This window comes from Pundamilia nyererei, unplaced genomic scaffold, assembly GCF_000239375.1.
Source record: "Pundamilia nyererei isolate P.nyererei 1_Seehausen unplaced genomic scaffold, PunNye1.0 scaffold00011, whole genome shotgun sequence".
Taxonomy (NCBI): Eukaryota; Metazoa; Chordata; class Actinopteri; order Cichliformes; family Cichlidae; genus Pundamilia; species Pundamilia nyererei.
Window position 1 is genome coordinate 5,119,232 of NW_005187412.1, and position 18,863 is coordinate 5,138,094.

The 18,863-nt window shown below is 40.4% G+C and overlaps 1 protein-coding gene across 4 annotated transcripts in view; it reads right to left on the bottom strand.

Annotated features, from left to right (window-relative positions):
• Positions 1 to 18,863, bottom strand: part of tjp1a (tight junction protein 1a) — a 100,704-nt gene that overhangs the window by 27,802 nt on the left and 54,039 nt on the right. For all 4 annotated transcript variants that reach the window (XM_005724289.2, XM_005724288.2, XM_005724290.1 and 1 more), the window contains one exon: positions 851 to 907. In XM_005724289.2, coding sequence (XP_005724346.1) covers positions 851 to 907 — 57 coding nt within the window. The remainder of the gene's footprint in view (positions 1 to 850; positions 908 to 18,863) is intronic.

Below are 18,863 nucleotides of genomic sequence, written 5' to 3' on the forward strand. Positions count from 1 at the left end.
CAAAGGAGAAAAGCTGGGTTAGTATTGTTCTGATCTGCTAACAGCCGATCTTCAGACAATTATCTGCAAAAACTGTAGCACAGAGCTCTGTTCCTGCCTTCACATCAACAGATCTTGATATGTGATGCAAACAGCTAATCTTACAACCACAACAATACAGGAGAACTGCAAAGCTGAGAACCACAGATTGCACTGGGCCACTCCTTCAGTCTCAATAAAGCCACCACTAATTAGATTACAGCAAGCAGGGCAGTCTAGACAGGTGCTCAAGACAATCTCACGACACAACAGTATCAACTAACAAGAGTTTCAGGTCTCGAAGCAAAGTACATTCAGACATTAAGCCTACAGAGAGTACACTCTTCTATCTCTTTGATAGCTTGACAGTTAGCCTGACGATGTGAATTGCACCAGAGTGGCGAGTCAGTGATTCATCAATCTGACAATAGCTGCAGAGGTTAGGTGGTGCAATTGAGCATAATTACAGGACAAAAAGCACATACAAAAAGGCTCTCTAGTGCTGTGTTAAAGAGAAGAGCATATCGCCAGCAGGAAGGAAGTGAAATGAAGTAGCAAGGAAGTGGATGCTGATTTTTGTCTTCCTTTGCTTTGTTTCCTGCCATCTGGATTCCTTGACTATTGTTTCACTACCGCACATCCTGCAGCTACAGCTGGGCGACTCAGCAGAGAGAAACAGACATGGACAGGCAGAGGACAGAAAGCAGCAGGGAGGGAAAAGTGAAAAACACAGAAGACATACTACAGGATCTGGGTGTCAGAGACAGGCAGAGAGGGAGAATGACAAAAGAGGAGAAAGGGAAGAGTGGATTAAAGAACTGTAAACACTTACCCTGTGAAGGGTAACTGTGTGCTGTTCCCATATGACGGTTTCCTCCATCGCCGCACTCTGCAAAGCAAGAGATGAGAGAGAAAGGATCAGTCCTGCAGTTTTTTAGTGAGTTACATGTGTACACTCAAATGCAAATTGATAAATTAAAAAACAAACATATTTCTATAAATCGCTAGCTACTGTGAAAGCATCTTTGGGGAAAAGAAAAAAAAAAGTAAACCTCAAACTGACCCTGACGCATCCATCAATGCACGAGTTTGTGCAAAACAGATAAAAACTGCATGAAAATGTGTGCAAATGGGTGAATGTGGCCCGAGTGTGACATTATCTCACTCAGATAAACTAATGACAACATCTAATGGATTTTAAATATACAACTATAGAGGGCTAAACTGCAGCTACAAATAACATTTCCATATTCTGTTCCCTTTCAGTAGACGGCGTGGTTGTTTGGTTACCAGCAAGGTAACCTCTCTTGCTTATTTGCATGACTACGTCCTGGAGTACCAAAAGTCTGCATGTGAAAAGATTACTCATGCTGCTGTCATTCATAAAGCGCTGGCAGAGACTAACTGAGGCCTCAAAGATTGAGTGAGCATTCCTATATTATTCCTGGCTGGGTTAACTCGGAGAGCCAAAACAACCAAGATATTTAGCTGCTCATTTGTGCTGCTGTGTTGGATTAAACTGATTCCAGGCAGGCACATTCTGCCTTTACTTAGAAAGTTATATCATAATTTTCCCCCTCTTTTCCCCCTTTAAATACAGGCTTTTCTTTTACTTTTACAATGTTTCATATGAAATATCCACATGAATAATGGGATAAATAATGCCTTTGAACTAATAAAATATTAGCTTGCAACATTCCTGCTATTATTGGGTCAAACAGATAGTCTTCAGTTTGTTTATCAAACATCACTGTTTATTTAAACTCCCACAATGCTATGGATCTAGTTTTAAATTACAGCCTTCCTCCAGCTGATGAAGCAACACTGCTGTCATGTCTGCCTGCCTGCAGGGAGTGATGGTACAGCTGTCTGTGGCAGAGTGCTCAGTACAGTCCACTGTGAAAGTAAACAGCAAAAAAAAACCACTCAACCCACACCACTGCATGTTGAAGGGTGCTTATTTACTACACCTTCTTTAATCTTCCTTAAAAAAAACAAAAACAAAAAAAAACAACACACCATGTCATCTGTCCACCCTGTCATCGTGATAATCCCACTGCAGCACCCCTTCATTATCACCTAATCCTCAAACCATCTCACCCATCATCTTCGACATCATCATGGTCATTACTGTCATCACCGTCCCTTATCCTAAATATACAGCTTACAGGAGGTGCCAACTGCATGTGACCAACAGTCAGTGTCTGGTGTTTGCTGACATGTCTCACATAATAGTGTAGCTAAACACGAAGAAACCAGAAGATGGATGCAAGATCCTAGATACCTTCATTTGCTGAAATCAAATGAAAAGAATCAACCTGGTAAAAGGAGGAGACCAGAAGAGCCTTTCAAATAACCAAAAGTTATATTTGGGCTCAGGCTTCTAGCAAGCCTGAACATTTTTACGCGTGCAGAATATTTGCTGATTAATCTTACTGATAAACAACTCCAACTAAATGTGTAAAAATTGCATGTTTAAGTACTTAAAATAATAGCAGGGTGTTTCTGTAATCACTAGCCTCTGCTGCTATTACTGGGTTTGTGGTCAGTCATTTCCATTTACTCCTCTGAACTCGATGCCAATGAATTACTTGGCTTGAATCTTTAGAATACAGTTAACCCCTTGATCCCAATTTCCATTGAAGCTCTGTGTGTATGTTATTTATGTCCATAATTGGAGCGGAGGGCTTGGGCATCCCCCTATTACCACCCCCCAAAATCCCTCCTTCCCCTCCTGTCAGCCAGTATGATTCCCACAGAAACACTTCTATAGTGTGTGGGGACCTGACCCATTTAACTAAAGCACCCCCAATGACATTCCTAAACACATCCATTCCTGTAAAGTTTTTTGTGACATATCCGTCCATCCATTCATCCATTCATTCAGCCAACCGTCCAGGCAGACAGGCAGAGTGGGGCTACACTATAAAAAAACAACAATGTGCTGGGGTCATATGACCAGGCGGTCAGGCAGCCTTGTTTTTTTAACTGTGGGTTGCACTGATAGGCAGGGAGAGAGAGGAGCAGCAGGAGGGTGTGACTGCTGGCTGCATATAGATTCAATATATGGCATTGACAGTCATAATATTGTACATTAAACCATAGGCATGTGATTCCTGAGAGAAGAGTTCCCGTTTGTTCCTCACGCACACACACACTCGCACACACACACTCACACGCACGCACATGCGCACAACACTGAGCTGAATGTGTTCAGAAAACAAAAAGAAATGGGATGAAACTCATTTTGCTCCATCAAAACTAAGTGCTTTGAACATTGAAGCATCCCACACATCCAAACCTACAGCGCTCACACGATGATGTCAAGCCGTGCTAGGGAGGGCGTACAGTTAGTACTGAGTGTATGAGCCATGAGGGGCAATAGGTTAATTACAAGACTCATAAGAAAAATGGGAAACTTACAGATAATGGCCTGGATTTAATTAACTTATTGAGTGGAGGCGGTATGAGAGAAAGCGTGCTTTTCGATTGAACTGCACATGTGTAAGATGTCAGCTGAACCTCCAATCACATCATAACGCCTGAAATTTTTTTTAAAAATTAATTGGCCGTACTACTTAATTTGGATTTAAGCGTAACAACGCTGTCTTTACTGATGTTTCTAAGACTAAAAGGAGGTTCCCTAGTGACATATGCCACATAAGAAATACTGTGTTTATTATAAACACAAAGTTTACATTAAAGATGGTCAAGAAGAGAGACTGTGTCATCCTCTTAGTCTACTTCTAACTTTTACCCTATTGGAACTACAGCTAGGCCTCTCAGATGAGATTACTGCGGTAATTAAACACTGTAATATGAAGTCCCGATTAACAGCCTTGCTGATTGAGTCTGAGATATAAGTAGGATGGAAAGCAGGCAGCAGTGAAGCTTAAGGAAAACTGGGATAAGGGTAAATGAAAGCACTCCATGAGGAAAATAACTAGCATATTTAAAACAAAGGATCTATTAAGAGACATCAAAAGAATAACAAACACAGGCTCAAAAGTGCTAATTAATTGGTCTTTGGATACGGGAGGCAAGTGTGCTCTCACTTTGTGTAGAACAAATAAACACAGACGGGAATTTTCTGTGTGGAAAAGATTTTATCAAACCCAAGCTCAGTGTCAAAAGGTAATTCGGTGAGCTCATGTTTTATTACAGTAATGTTCTCGATCATGCAAAAAAGATCAGCGAACACGTGGGGCCAAAACAAATATGAACACAAGTGTGTCTCGTTTTCTGGAGCAAAACAATATTAAAAATACACACAGGAACAAACGATGAGGATTATCTCTGAAGTCGCAGAGCTGTGTGAAACAATGGCGCGCTTGATGTTGCACAAACTGACGGCAGCCTAGTGTATTTATACAGCCATATTAGTCAGGCTTGAGCCCTGGCCAGTGAGGCCTAGGGCTGAGAAACAAAGAGCAGCCATCAAACTACACACATGTGTACTTGTCCGTACACACGGACAAACACACACCCACCAGCCATGATCTAACACTAAGGGCCTCTTTGTTCAAGCTACAGCCAGACTTACTTGGCCCTGCCTGGCTCACCACAACACGCAGTCCAGTACAGATGATAACAGCTCACTCAGGCTCTTCAAAGACACAGACTAATCCGGTTCTTTGGGTCAAACTGATGAACCGACTGGAATGAAATGAATGATGAAAAGGACAATAATAACCTGCTGCAGAGAGAAATGATAAATAGTGTCCAGAGCATGCGTGGAAGTTTTCATCATGTGAATTTCAGTTCCTGTAGTCTTCAAATGTGTGCACGTTTACAGATAATCTACACAAACTGTGTGCACAATGTCAGCGCATTAAAAATATGTGTACTACACACCCATCTATTCTGTGCAAACAAATTCAAGCATTCATCTGGAAACATCCACTAATGCAAAAACTTGGTCTCATACCCCCAGGTGGTGGCACTGACTACAAAATAGTAAGAAAAAACAACAACATATACAACACAGGCTTAATTATCTATCACCTTTACTCACTTAATCCAGTTATTAGCATGAAAGGATCCTGACAAAGCAGAAGGTGACCATGAGGTCATCTTATGAGTAATGCCATGGGCTAAGGGGAGGTTTTCAAGGAGAACAACACAAGCTCTTTATCAGTTTTTACCAATGAAACTGTTCTCCAGCAACCCATTACTCACCACCTCCCTTCATTTGAAGCACAGGAATGTTTTATAAAGAAGGCGTATCAAAGTCCAAGGTGCCGTTTTTGACAGCAACCCACGGGGTGAAAATGTGGGATGAGTAAAGAAGAAAAGATGAAAGATGAAAGATTTGGTCAGCACTGACCTTTCTGCCACAAAGTGAGAGCCACTCATTATTCACATTAAGTTATTCAGCGGCACAGAGAGAAATACTGAACTGCAGGCAAGCGAAAGCCAGTGTCGAGATGCCGACAAGTGTGAAGCAAATTCCTGCAAAGGTTTAGGTCACTGTGCCTGCTCCTCTCTGATAGCCTGAGGCAGGATGTAGGCAAGCACAGCCACAGCACCCACAGGAAAACACTCCATTTCCTGTTTGCAGGAAATAGCTCCAGCTTCCAGAGAAATCTCTGTGCAAACTATTAAAAACTATTCTGTGCATAGCGTTATCTCATAACATGAAACCTCACAGCTCACAGGGACGGAACGTTAGAGGGGGAGTGGCCACCGCATGATGACCAGGAGGCTATTTATCTCAATGTGATCTTAGTCAAATATACCAGGGTCACATTGCTGTTACTAGCTGACCCTGTTGCCAACCTGCTCAATTGTACTACAGAAAGAAAAAGTTACTCATGTAAGCATATGTAGATTGAAGAGGAGTAGATGGGATGCACTGATGCAATCTTCTTAGCTGATACTGCTGTTGAAAGTACAAAGTTGGCTAACAGCAGCATTTCTACGTTTCATTTTGTTCTCATTCAATTTTCTTTCTCGACTAGCGAAGCCAATAAATATTCCTTTTTTAAAAAACACCTAACGTCTCTTTTTAAATATACAACACAACAGATAAAAATCAGCTGCTAGCAATTACCATCTGTCATCTTTATTTGATCATAGGCTGATACCAATGTTCAACCAATTCATCAATGCATCAGGTACAATAGAGAATGATATTAAGATGAATAGACTGGTGACTCTGACAGTATCACTACCCTTTACTAAAAAAAACTCAGTCCTTCACTGGGGCATTTATATCCATGGAAACCATATCTCCCGTCTTAATAGACCCAAAGGAAAGAGTGAGGCAGCAGTACACTCAAACAACACTTAATTAGAGACACACACGCTCTTTCCGGAGGGCATGCACTCAACAGCAAACAAATGCGATGTGTAAGCCTTAGTGGTATGCTTTTACATCCTGTCTTTCAGATTAATGTCTACTGTGCAGCTCCACGAAGAACACATTTAACAACAACCGCAAGAAAATGACTCCCGTCACCTTCAGCGGTAAACAGATGAATTCAGCAGCAGCAAATTTAAAGGCAGGTCGTTACTATGATGGGAGGAGAGAGGGCGCGCGGATGAGCGCTTGTAGCCAATAGGCAGATGACAATGACGGCGATGACGATGATGCAGAGCCTCAGTCAGCAATGATGTACGGTTGTGCTGACATGTTCAAATATGCTTGAGATAATTAGTTTCAAATAGCAGCTCTACTCTGTCACACAGCTCCTTGGAGAGAGAGGGGAAAAACTCCCCATCAGGACTCTCCTTAAAGCAACACTCAAGATACACAGTCACAAAAAATAAAACCATTCACGCACACACACGCACACACCTCTGACTAAAATGATCTGACAGACTCAGTGCTAGAATGGTGAGGGTAGGAATAAAATACAAAACCTATAATCCAGGCTTTTGGATTAAAACGTTAATCTGAGCCACGCTTCTCTATGAAGTCTACCGCTGCCGTCTCATGAGAGCAGACAGAACAGGATGGATGGATGGATGGATGGATGGATAACACCTCTTGTCAGCAAGAATGGCTCTTACAGTAAACTGCAGAACTGCTAAGACTCAAATGAAAGAAGCAGAACATACATGCAAACAACCGTGTCTTAACCCTGAGGATGTCGGCCAACTAGGAAACGACCAGTCAAAGCTTGAACTAAATCTGATTCTGAATTCGATTTTGAGAGAATATCTTGTCAGTTAATTGCGTTACAGCCTCTGTAAAGAAATTGCTCATCTAGATCATTTATACAGAAGCTCTTAGCGTTTAACCAGATTATACTGGTGACTCCATTGATCTTTTTTAAGCATAATGTCCATTTGCAGCTTATATTTGTATCTAGATCTCAATGCAATGAATGCAGTGATGTTGTTGCTTCATTAGAGGCTCTGTGTCAGGTGCAGGCTCCTCTTATTGTCACTGACCACAGTGCAGCTCCACAGAGCTGGTGTGCAGTGGGCTGTTCACTGCTATCCACTGACCCAAACACACAGCTAGGCTAGGCTAGGCTAGGCTAGGCTAGGCTAACATCTCATGTGCAGCTTATCCAGCAGCAAAGTCATCTCAGCCCAACCACACTAATTGTTCTCTGCCTAGGGAGACAGGAAGTGCTGAGGTCATAGAGGACAACAGTAACTTCTGCTGTGATTCTGACTTTCCATTTTAAGTTTAGTTTAGGCTGCGAGTTTCTTAGATATTTAAAAATTTCAAACAGCCTCATTGACAGCAGTTTATACTTTGGTGATTTTTATCCAAGGAGTGGGCAATGTTTTGCTTAAACGAGCAGTTTTAGTTTCTTTTGTTCTCTTTTTCTGTGTGCAGATGGGTGTGGAATGTACCAATGAACATAAATCCAATGCATGAACATGCTTTAGAGGCTGTATTCAACTATTCTACTAAACGTCAAACTATACATGAGAAAGGGTTCAAATTTCTTTGACATCTTGAGAGGAAATCGCTTCACGAGTCAACCTCTTTCTTTTTAACAGTGAGTTTATCGGAAGTCTTTGGTTTATCACATGAAACTATATGCAGGTATCTAGGTATCTATATTTTCAGTGGAGATAAAGCATGGTATCCTCAGTGCCATAAGGACACATACAGGAGGTGAAACCTTTGTTTTGCCACTGTGAACTGTATCCAGAGAACACAAACATCCACTACTGTGCTTTATTTTTGTGTCGGTGGAAACAAACTGTCAGCCAAAGCACTGGAATGATAACCAGATCCAGCACTTGAAACTCTGAATTCAGCCAATAACCGAACACACAACAATCAGTTTTCCCACCCTACCCCTCCCTTCCCACACATGCACACATTACAGGAATGCACAGATAAGGAGACGAGGCTCTCACTCAGCTCATTTCTCATTCCAAATGGTTTCCCTCACATTAGGCTCTGCAGCTTTCTGCCATAACCGCCCTCTCTGCTTCATTCTCGCTCCTTTTTCCTTTTCCTTTTAACACTCAGTGAGCACAAAATGAAAACTCTGGCACAGATCAGCACAAGTGAAAATGTGAGTGTAATGTGAACGGGACTGAGGTGACTTAATATGAGGGAAACAAAATACATCAGATTCAGATTTCGGTGAAAAATGACAATAACCCACAGTGGCTTTCAATATAAGTGATCGTCTATTCACCTGAAGACATGTGCTGCCATTTACTGTGATACATGTTAGCTCAGAGGTGTGATAAATTCAGTACTTCAGGGGTAATAAAATCTAAATTACTCTTAATAATTTAATTAATAACCAATGAAAAGAAACCGCAAGTTCAACAAGAGAATTGACCTATAATATGTATATATACAAATTTAAACAAGAATCTCAGTTACATTTTGGGCATCAAAGTAAGCATGGGCAATATCTTGAATATACTTAATGTTTGGCAGCTTGCTCTGAGTGTCACATCTTTTTTTTTTTTTTCAATTGCGATACAAAAAAAGCGCACCCTCCCCCACCCAGAGAAACAACTTTTCTATGCAAATGCGTGCAGACCTGGTTGCATAGACAGTATAACAGATGTACGTTTAACTCATTTACTGCCAGCCATTGGCAGTGAATGAGTTAAACCCATTGACTCATTCACTGCCATTGACGGCTATAGACGTCAATGGCAGTGAATGAGTTAAGTTATGGTTTCATGAAGTTTCCGAAAATGATTTTTTTTCAGGCTGATGACATGAACGTGATTTTAATTAGTCAATGAATGTGCAATTTCACAGTCAGAGCCACCCCTCACTTGTCAAATCCAGGTTTAAAACACCAAGATGACAACCATGCAAAGGCTCAACTCAGCTCCAAAACAGGACTTTAAAAACCAGTGGGTGGGATCACAGTCCATCTTTATGTACCATGTATGGCTGCGCAGCCACATCCCCTCAGTCTATAATGTGCTACTAGCAACTTGATAAGCGGATTAAACAAAGACTGTCATTCTGGTTTCGAAAACAGAAAAACAAATACAGAGTGAATAGCAATTACACCGTTATCCCAAATTTTCTCCTCCCCAAATTTGAGAACAGCAAATAACTGTAATGCTAAGTTGATGTACTAGCACAGAGGGCATCCTTCTCTAGTCTGTGTATCTTGGTAACACTGTTGTGCATCTCTCAGCTTGTTTGTGTCTTGCTAGCTTGCCAGAAACTTCCCCGGCTGTGTTGTGCGGTTTGTGCCTGACAAAGGAGTGAAATACAACCATTTGACAGGCACTCAGCCCAAGGCTTAGTTACAACTCTCAGCTGTTGAGATGGGAGAGTCAAATGGAAAGCAGTGGATTGACACTGACAATTGATTTATAATAAAGTTAAGATTTTGATTAGCTCAATGGGTATGATGGGAAACAGACACACATTGTCAGGAAATAAAAAGCTGTTCAAAGAAGGAAGATTATAGTGGGAGCATCAGGATGTCAGGTGCAATGTTGGGGTAACGGCAAACCATTTATACATTTTCATTTTGTATTTAAAATTGCTCAAAAAAATAGATATGAACATTTAAATGTTTTTTACTATATTAACTATTATGCTTGTGGGACTTTATGCAAACACTGTGTGCAAAGGGTAAACTGAGCATTTATACAAGTAGTTAGCCAAGCTGTCACTGCTTGTGGTATGCCTTTTCCTGGCGTTTAAATCAACACTAAGATTATGTTAAAATAAGTGTCAATATGAAACATATTCATGGAGAGCCTAACCATTTCATTTGACACACAGCAGGTTGTTTTATGGCAAAGCCAAGCAGCAGAGTTCAAAGCGTGTCCGTGTTACACACTAAACATTGACAAAACACTGGCATTCTTCATTTATGTAAATTATGGTTTCTGCTTCACACTGCGGCTGGAAGTCACTGTACACGCGTATGCACACATTAAACACAGGTGTGACTCAGCAATGCCTCTTTCCGCTGTACTCGTGTCACTCCAGGAGTGGCAAAATTAGTCCAAGCAGCAAAAACTACTGTACAGAGAGTTTGTGAGCTTACGAAGATAAGAGCAGAATTTAGTAATCCACAGAAGTATAAACACGATGCCTTTCACATTGCACAACATTCCCAAACTACGCAACTCAGAAACCACAACTCATAGTTGTCACATGGTGCCATAAAACGAGAGGCCCAACCCACTCAATGGCATTCCCAAGCTTTCTGAGGACTTTGCTACAATAGGCATGTTGTGGGCCAGAATCTATAGTGAATTAATGAGTTACCATTGAGCACAAATTTTCCCAGCACTAAACTGGCAACACAATTACCGTTCCACAAAGTGATGGTAGATCGGGAGGGGTCAGAGCATTCTTTACAAAGATGTACAACTACAGAAAGACAACAACACCCAAAACTACTCCAAGACAACAAGAAGAAATATTGAAGGAAGATTATCTTTGGAATTCATCTAATTAGAATACGCAAATGAGTAATAAAGGCTTACCTCACTGTTCAGTAATGTAGAACGTGCAGTAACCAAAAGGTGTAGGTCATTTAACTATTATTAATATTATCTGAATCTATGAATCTTTGTATTGCTTGCTAAAAATGAGACATTCACATGTACAAAACAGATTTTTTTTCACTTTTCAATTGATTTCAATTGATTTTTTTGTTATCTTACAATATATTTGATTATTTTATTTTATTGAATCATTTCACTGTTTTCCTGACCCCCGCAAAAAAGGGAAGAAATAACAACACACACAAATAAAAACAAAGGGAAACAAAATTGCATCATTTGGGGCTTTGGCAATAAAGCCATAAACACAGCTGGTCAATATAAAGTTGGCAGAACTCATTCCTTCCATGTTTCGACAAACAACACGAACGGCCAATGACAATGAGAAAAGGCCACACTGAACCAATCGTGTGACTGGAATAGAGTATGAGCCACGTCAGGTTAGGTTGACACACAAAGCACAAAGTGTAGTGCAGCACATATGCTAACATTTGAACTACCGCAGCCATACACACCAGTGTTTGGGGGTGTTAGCAAGATAAAAGGGAGAAATTTGGGCTATTTAACGTCCGAAATAGAAGCAGACAGGACTGTGTCGAAGGCAGGTAACACCACAAGTCATGTGAAGCAGCGCCATACTTTAGATTACACACAATGCAAAACCATACAGTCTCAGACTCTTTCTTCTTCCATACCATACCTTATGACAAAAACTTCACTGTAAAAGCACAGTCAAAAATATTAGATTTAACTCTCTGATTTACGTAACTGGCCCTCATTACCAACCTGGCCATAAACATTTCTGTCAGACAGCACTGAGACACTACTGCACTTCTTGCATCTTTTTAAAAAAAATGTATTTTTGTTTTGCTTTGGAGTAAAGGGTGACCACAATTGAGTAAACGTACAAGTTTGTACATTGTATTTTGTCTACAGTGTATTTATCTTCATCTGACTAAAAATAAAGAATACTTAAACCAAAATTAATCTCCTCTCTGCACATAACAGCAGTAAAAATGAACCTTGAAGCTTGCGATATATATTGATAAACTGCGGTGAAAAAAATGACAGCGATGAAATTCTCCCCCCCCCCCCAAAATGTCATAATCAGTACGTCCTTATCCCTTGTGTTACAGCGATTCATGCAGATAACCATCGATGATCTGGTGTGTAAGCACTGCAAATGTCTTGTCATAGCAGTACAACTGCTATGCATGAGCACATGAAGCTAAAGCATCTGAGAGGGCAAATACAACAAGTAAGCACAGTCCTGTTTAATTTCAGTCCTACCCAAGCATGATACATGGTTATCAGCACGCAGAATGTGTGGGAGCTTAGCTGTACATATTACTCCAGTGATGAAAAGAATCCATTTCATTTGAGTTTTTAAGTCAAGAGCCTTAAAAGCTTTTCTTTCTTTCTTTTTTAAATTTGACCAAGAATCTTACATAATTAATGTTATAATACAGCAGGAATGTGACAATTACAAGATGATCAATGAATAAAATGGTGGATTATGTTTTTGGAGAACCTGTAGAATAATGAATATTTTAGTTCTTGATTGACTTTCTGAGGAAACAAATTATGCTTCTCACACTTGGATGGATTACCAAGGTGAAGAAACACCTGGTGACTCACTAAGCATTTGTTATTTTTATCTTTGTTTATACGTTTCCATATGCAATCAGTTTACTAGCAAACAAATCCCTTGCTCTTATTTTTAATTTCAAACACTGCAAACCAGCTACCTCTAACGCATCTCTTTCTTTGATTTTTTTACATTTGCAATCACCTGCTTCGCTGCTTCAGAGAGGATCTCATTCTGCAATCAGACTCACTAACTCAGCTGGCAATGGTGGAACTGATTCTGCACTGGAGATCTATTGCGAGCTGTGGTTACAGAGCAGAACGAGAACTTGACTAGCCAGCTGCAAGTTGGTGGAGTCTGTCAGCAGCATAGGAGACACACTAGAGAGGCAGCAGAATGTATTGGCTCCTTTTTACTTTGTTTAAACTCAAAAAGGGAACTAGCGAATTCAAATATTTGAACAGTCAAAACTTTTTTTAATCATTCATTCAGGACAGCATGCATGTGGACGTGCACATGTACAAGAACCTAACCAAGGGAAACACTATAGTCCCACTATTACAACTACAACCTAGAGACATTAGAGAGTGAGTTAGAGATCGCAGGTTCACCAAGTTGTTTCCGTTATGAAAATGACATGCTACAAAGGCTACAGAACAATGTTTAGGTTCCGTGTATGTCCCATGTTTACTCTGTAATTCTGCCTGCCACCAGGTTTGAAGTGTCCCAGAAAAATGGAGGCTCAATTGTGCTACCTAAACACAGTTGACTGCCAATTTAACAGAAAAAGCAGAGGATGCACAATGTTTTAACCTTACCACCTTAAGCAAACGATCTTTTAAAGCAACAAATATCAGGTTTAAAAATTTACTAGTATGACAGCAGTTCCCCAAACACTGAACAATACAGTTTACAGGCCCCATCTATTTTACACTAAAGCTGAGGAACAGATATAGAGACAGAGAGGAAGATAAAGGATTCAAAACTAACAGCAAGAGAAGATAAGGATGGACAAAGGGTTGTTTATAGAGAGTGCTTAAGCTGTTGATGATGCTTAATGATGATGAATGATGGGCTCTTGCTTACAACATGGTGCTGGGATCAAATTGCTTGATTATCACGTAACAAATACACTGATGGGAGAGTTGAGGGAGAACAGCAGTGGCAGCTGAGGATGATTCGGTGAATATATAATACCAATTCTGAGCTAATATGTCACTAGCAGGCAGAATATGTGTTGATATTAGACTAGTGTATGAACGCAGAACCTTTTTTATACAAACAGTTTGTTAAATTTTAAAAAAGCAAATTCATGAGGATCAATTCTGACATCTGATTATTCCAAAATTTGAGCTTAAGCTGCAGAAAGTGTCTTCCATAGGCGGGCAACCGGCTGCCAAAATGAAAAGACAGTGCAGTGCTCCCAACACTGTGGAAGATAAGCAAATGAACACACGCAGGCAGAGACAGAAAGTAAAAGAGCGAGAGAGAGAGAGAGATTGTGTGTATGTGTGTGTATGTGTGTGTGTGTAGGCATGTAGGGCAACAAGCCTTGGGATGAATCTGTTCCAGTCTCTTTCTCTCTCCCCTAACCAGCTGAGCCACGGCTGCCACATGCACTCTCTCTTGTACCTCCCCTCTTCCTCTCTCTCATCGTCTCTCTCTCTTGCTCACACTCTGTCTCTCTCAAACACACACACACACACACACACACACACACACACACACGCACACACGCACACACACAGTGTTAAATCCCTTATGCCTGTAGCGGGAATGATAAATCCCTGCGGAGTCCTGCACTGCCCTGCCCTGCCAGAAAGGACGTAGGGCCGGCTTGGAGTGGTCCTTGCTTGGCTGGATGGGCTTTATAGTAAGGAACAAGAAACTATCAAAGAGTAACAACAGAGAAATTTGAATCTGAATCACTGGTATTAGCAGGTACGAGACAGGTGGTGAATTATTTTATTCCCACAGCCCTAGATGACATTACAACTGCGAATGAACAAGTCTATCTTCCAGAGGGAGCTACATGACATTTAAACTTAACATTAAAGCTCGTCATAACTGAAGCAAGGTTTAAACTTCCTGGGCAGACCCCTGCTATGATCTTTTTTGCATGAAACAACGAGCTTGTACAACCTCGCACAGACACACAACATGTTCCGTTTTCAGCCCAGTCAGTTTCAAGAGTGAGCCACAACAAAACAAACGCATCATCAAACCCTTACAGCTACTAAAATGAAATGCAATTCATCAAGTTGTTGCATCCTGTTTTAAACTGACTATGGTGGCAGGAGAAAGCAAGAGTTCACACCACACCAATGCTATTGCACAAAATCAGAGCTGTGGAACAATCACATCCAAGGATGTGGTGCGCTCATTTAGTAAACTGCAAGGATTCCCACTGATGTCTCAGTGAAGCAATCACATCCATGGAAAAGAGACAGAAATGCTTATATTCATACTGCATGAGAAAAAACTAAGAATTAACAAGGAGTGTTAGTGGTATTTAACATTTAAGGTTTTTTGTAATTCCAGTCAACATAGGATTACTGATCATTAATCTGTTGTTCGACAGTTTCACAACATCCATCTCAAGACAGAGCACAGCATCAACTGTAATGCAAGGCATTAAACAAAATGTGTGGACTGTTTTGCAAAACTACTACTAGTGCTATGCCACAAAAGCCTCTGGCCCACACTGGGAAATTCAATTTATTCCCTCTATTTTAATGTTGCATTTGAATTCAATCAAAGCAGATATTAATGTGCTAGACTAAAGTTATAATGCCACGATTATAGAAGACAGAAGCAGTCTTTTAAGATCTGCCATGTGACTCAGATTATAGCCGGTGCATCTCTCCCTCCCGCTCCTTCCTTTTCTCCATTTCACTCCTCCGATAACCCCTCCTCCCTCAGAAGGCATTTTCTGTTTTCCTTCTCGCTTTCTCTCTCTGCTATCCACCTGCCCCCTGCTGTGTGTATCTGCCCTGGATTTCCCTCCAGAGATGAAAGGATAAGCAGGTCAGATATCCTTGATAACTGCCACACTTTCGAGTCCCCTGATGTTGAAACATCACAAGCAGCTGCTTTCTTTCAGTGCGTTTACTTAAAGTACGGCACGAGGTGATGCCTACAGCATAACAGGTCACTATCTGGCTCTTCTGCAACATAACCTCTCTTAAAGTAAGTTTACGCTGAGTGTGTTTTAAAAGTTACATTGTGTCTTTTTTCATGGATCAATGCCTAAACATTTGTCCCAGACAAAATAGCATGTTTAGATTGGTCCCAGCCGGGGACAAATTAGCCAAAAAACAAACAAAACACAAAATAACTGAAGTCCAGCTGCACCAACAACCTCCCGGCTGCTGCCTTCAACTGGCATCCCTCTCATCCTATACAAAGACAGCTTAGACCTGCTCTTAAAAGGGCTGAGACAGGACTTTGAATCAAGAGCTAATCAAAGACCCATCTGTAGTTGTGTTTGGGATTTTGGTCTCCTTTGAGGTTCTCAAAAGATCGCAGAGCTGCTGCGTACTCAGACAGCAGAAAGGCAGGACCCACCCTCCACTCATCACTCTTTGCCATGTGCAGATCTCAAAATGACCTTCAGTGAGACCAAGAGTGGGCGAGTGGGCGTCCACAACGCCCAGCATTTGTGCAAAACAGGCTGTACGCAATGACAAACATGTGTAAACGCATCTGCATGTACAAATATCTATTCTATCATGTGACCACATCTGTTTTGAACAATGTCCAGTCTTCATGGATATTCCTAAAAATATTTTGAGAGTTTTTATTTGTTCACACTTGTTAGGGGACAACAAAAGCTGTGTGAAATCTTCATAGAAGTGTATCTGCAAAAACCTGGATAAATAATGAATAAACTCGTGGTGCAACTCTGTGTCAAAGACACAAGGCGACACAAGGGCTGATATATTAATCACTTGCCATATAAGCCCCAGTTCTTCAAAAAGATGGAGAGCTTAAGACACATGACAAAAACATCATCAGGACTCTTTTTCTCTCTTTAGCACTTGCTTGTCTAATTGCATTTCCCTCCTTCAGTGATGTAAATGGAGATGTGTAATCATCAAAGCAAAACAGAGGCTGTTCTTGGCCCGCTGTGCAACTCTAATTAATACAACCTCCTCCATCCAAACGTAATTTCCATTTATTTCAGTCCGTCTACTCAAAACACAGCCGTCTAAAAAGCCAGAGGGATGGCTGTTTCTCTAAACTGCATCTCTTTTCTTGTGGTACATTCAAAGAAGTGAGCAGGGATGACTGAAGGCCAAACACACAGAATGAGGCCAACATTTAGTGTAGTGAAGGAAAGTTAAGGCCAACTCCTCGCTGGATTAACGTGTATTCATTTTCAAGTAGTTAGATATCAGTTAAATGACTGATTATATTACATAGTGATTTAATGAAAATCCATAAATGCTAGGTATGACAAGTCTAGTCTTAAAATCATTACTTAAACACTTTTCACTAAATTCTGGAAACAAACGCAGCCAGATATAGTTTCTTTTCTCTTCCCAGTGCCACAACATGACCTTTGGCACCCAATGGAAAGAAGTTTCCCTTTCAGTCTTATGACAGAGACATATTCTCCCCAAACTGTTATTTTATTCTGCAGATCTACCAAAACAAACTGAAAAGCAGCTTGAACCAAGATTAGGGTAGATAAAAAAAAAAGGCTTTACTCTTATTCACTCTAATATCCTTATAACAACTGAGTGGAAGTTAAATGCTTATAATAAATCACACTAACCCAATGGCACACTAGCAGTGGACAGTATTGTGCAATAACACCACTGACCTCTGAGACATGAGGCCAACACACCCACATATGTAACTCTATTCCAGAAACAATGCACCACAACATTTTATTACAGTTGATCATCAACTGTGGAATTCTGTGGACTGTGACAAATACCGGTGTGGCATAGGAATCCAGCACTACTCATTAGTGGGAGTTAACATGTGGCTATTGATGCTGGACTGCAAATAACGTTAAGAGCACAGCTAACAGCAGGAATACAGGAACGTTAGCACGGTCAAACAGAAGGTATAAGTTTTATTATTGACAGTGGAAGATGGAATTTAAAAAAAAAGAAAAAAATTTGGGGCCGTTTTTTTTGGCTCTGTTTCTTGAATTTGAAAAGAAGACCCTTGGTTTTGACAAGTGTGAACAGTTATCCAAAGCTGAAACATAACCTTCCCATTAGGGATTGTTTCTGGCATGAGTTTTGAACACAAAAATATTAATTAAGTTACAAAATTGTATCCTGTTTTTTTAAGCTGTTTTTTGTCCAAAATATATTTTTTTGTGTTGTTGTTGTTGTTTTTTTACCTCCGCATGATGGGATGTAATGGGTGATAAGGCACCTAAGAAGATTTTTGTTGAACAACAACCTTTTAAAAAGAATGTACTTTCAAGTACCAGGCATGAAACTGATAAAACGTGTTAGCTGTTGCGATTAGACAATACTGAACAAACAGGAAAAACATGCAAAGCCAAAGATGACTACAGCCACAAAGAACTCTTTAATAAACAGTAACGAGCCCCCTACGTCAGGTTAAACAAGCATGTCGCAACTGTACCAAAACTACGTGAGGGTGATCTTCCAAGAAAAGTCAAGCAGTTTCCAGTAAAAATCTAACAGTATTTTTGTTTTAAATACCCATCCCTGCTTCCCATAACTAGAAAGTGTTAAATTACACCAATTCATCAAACTGAGCCATGAACTGGAGAATTGTTCAACAGCATCAACTGGAAACTGTCCCAACAACTACATAGATAATGAAACAGGAGGCTAACTGACTAGTCTGAAAATAAGAAAACACAAAAAAAAAAAAGTGTGGCTAACGTTTGCAGTGCTAGCAAGTCTACACACTCGCTTTCTTTAAAATGGGCATCTGTGTTTATCTTGCATTTCATTCTGCCACAGCCCATTTTTATCTTCTAGATGACAATACAATACAAAACATCTATCCTACTTTCCAACTTGAATAATACTGGCGTGGCATGACAGTTTGGCCACACCAGCTTTTATCCACTGGTGCCAACTATCAAAGGTAACAAGCTTGACCATCTAGTGAAATAATCAACCAACCTGCCCTTACTACGTGTAATGGTCAGACAACTGTGGTTCTTCAGCTCCCACCTTCATCAGTGTTACTAAACCTATAGTCATTCCATAATAGTAGTGGATGTGGGCTATTGTTGCTTAACTACTAATGCTAACACTTTTTCCAGACAGCACAGAAAAGCTTTTATTCACAAACATATAAAGAAAATGTTAGCTAGTTTAATTAAGTTAGCAAT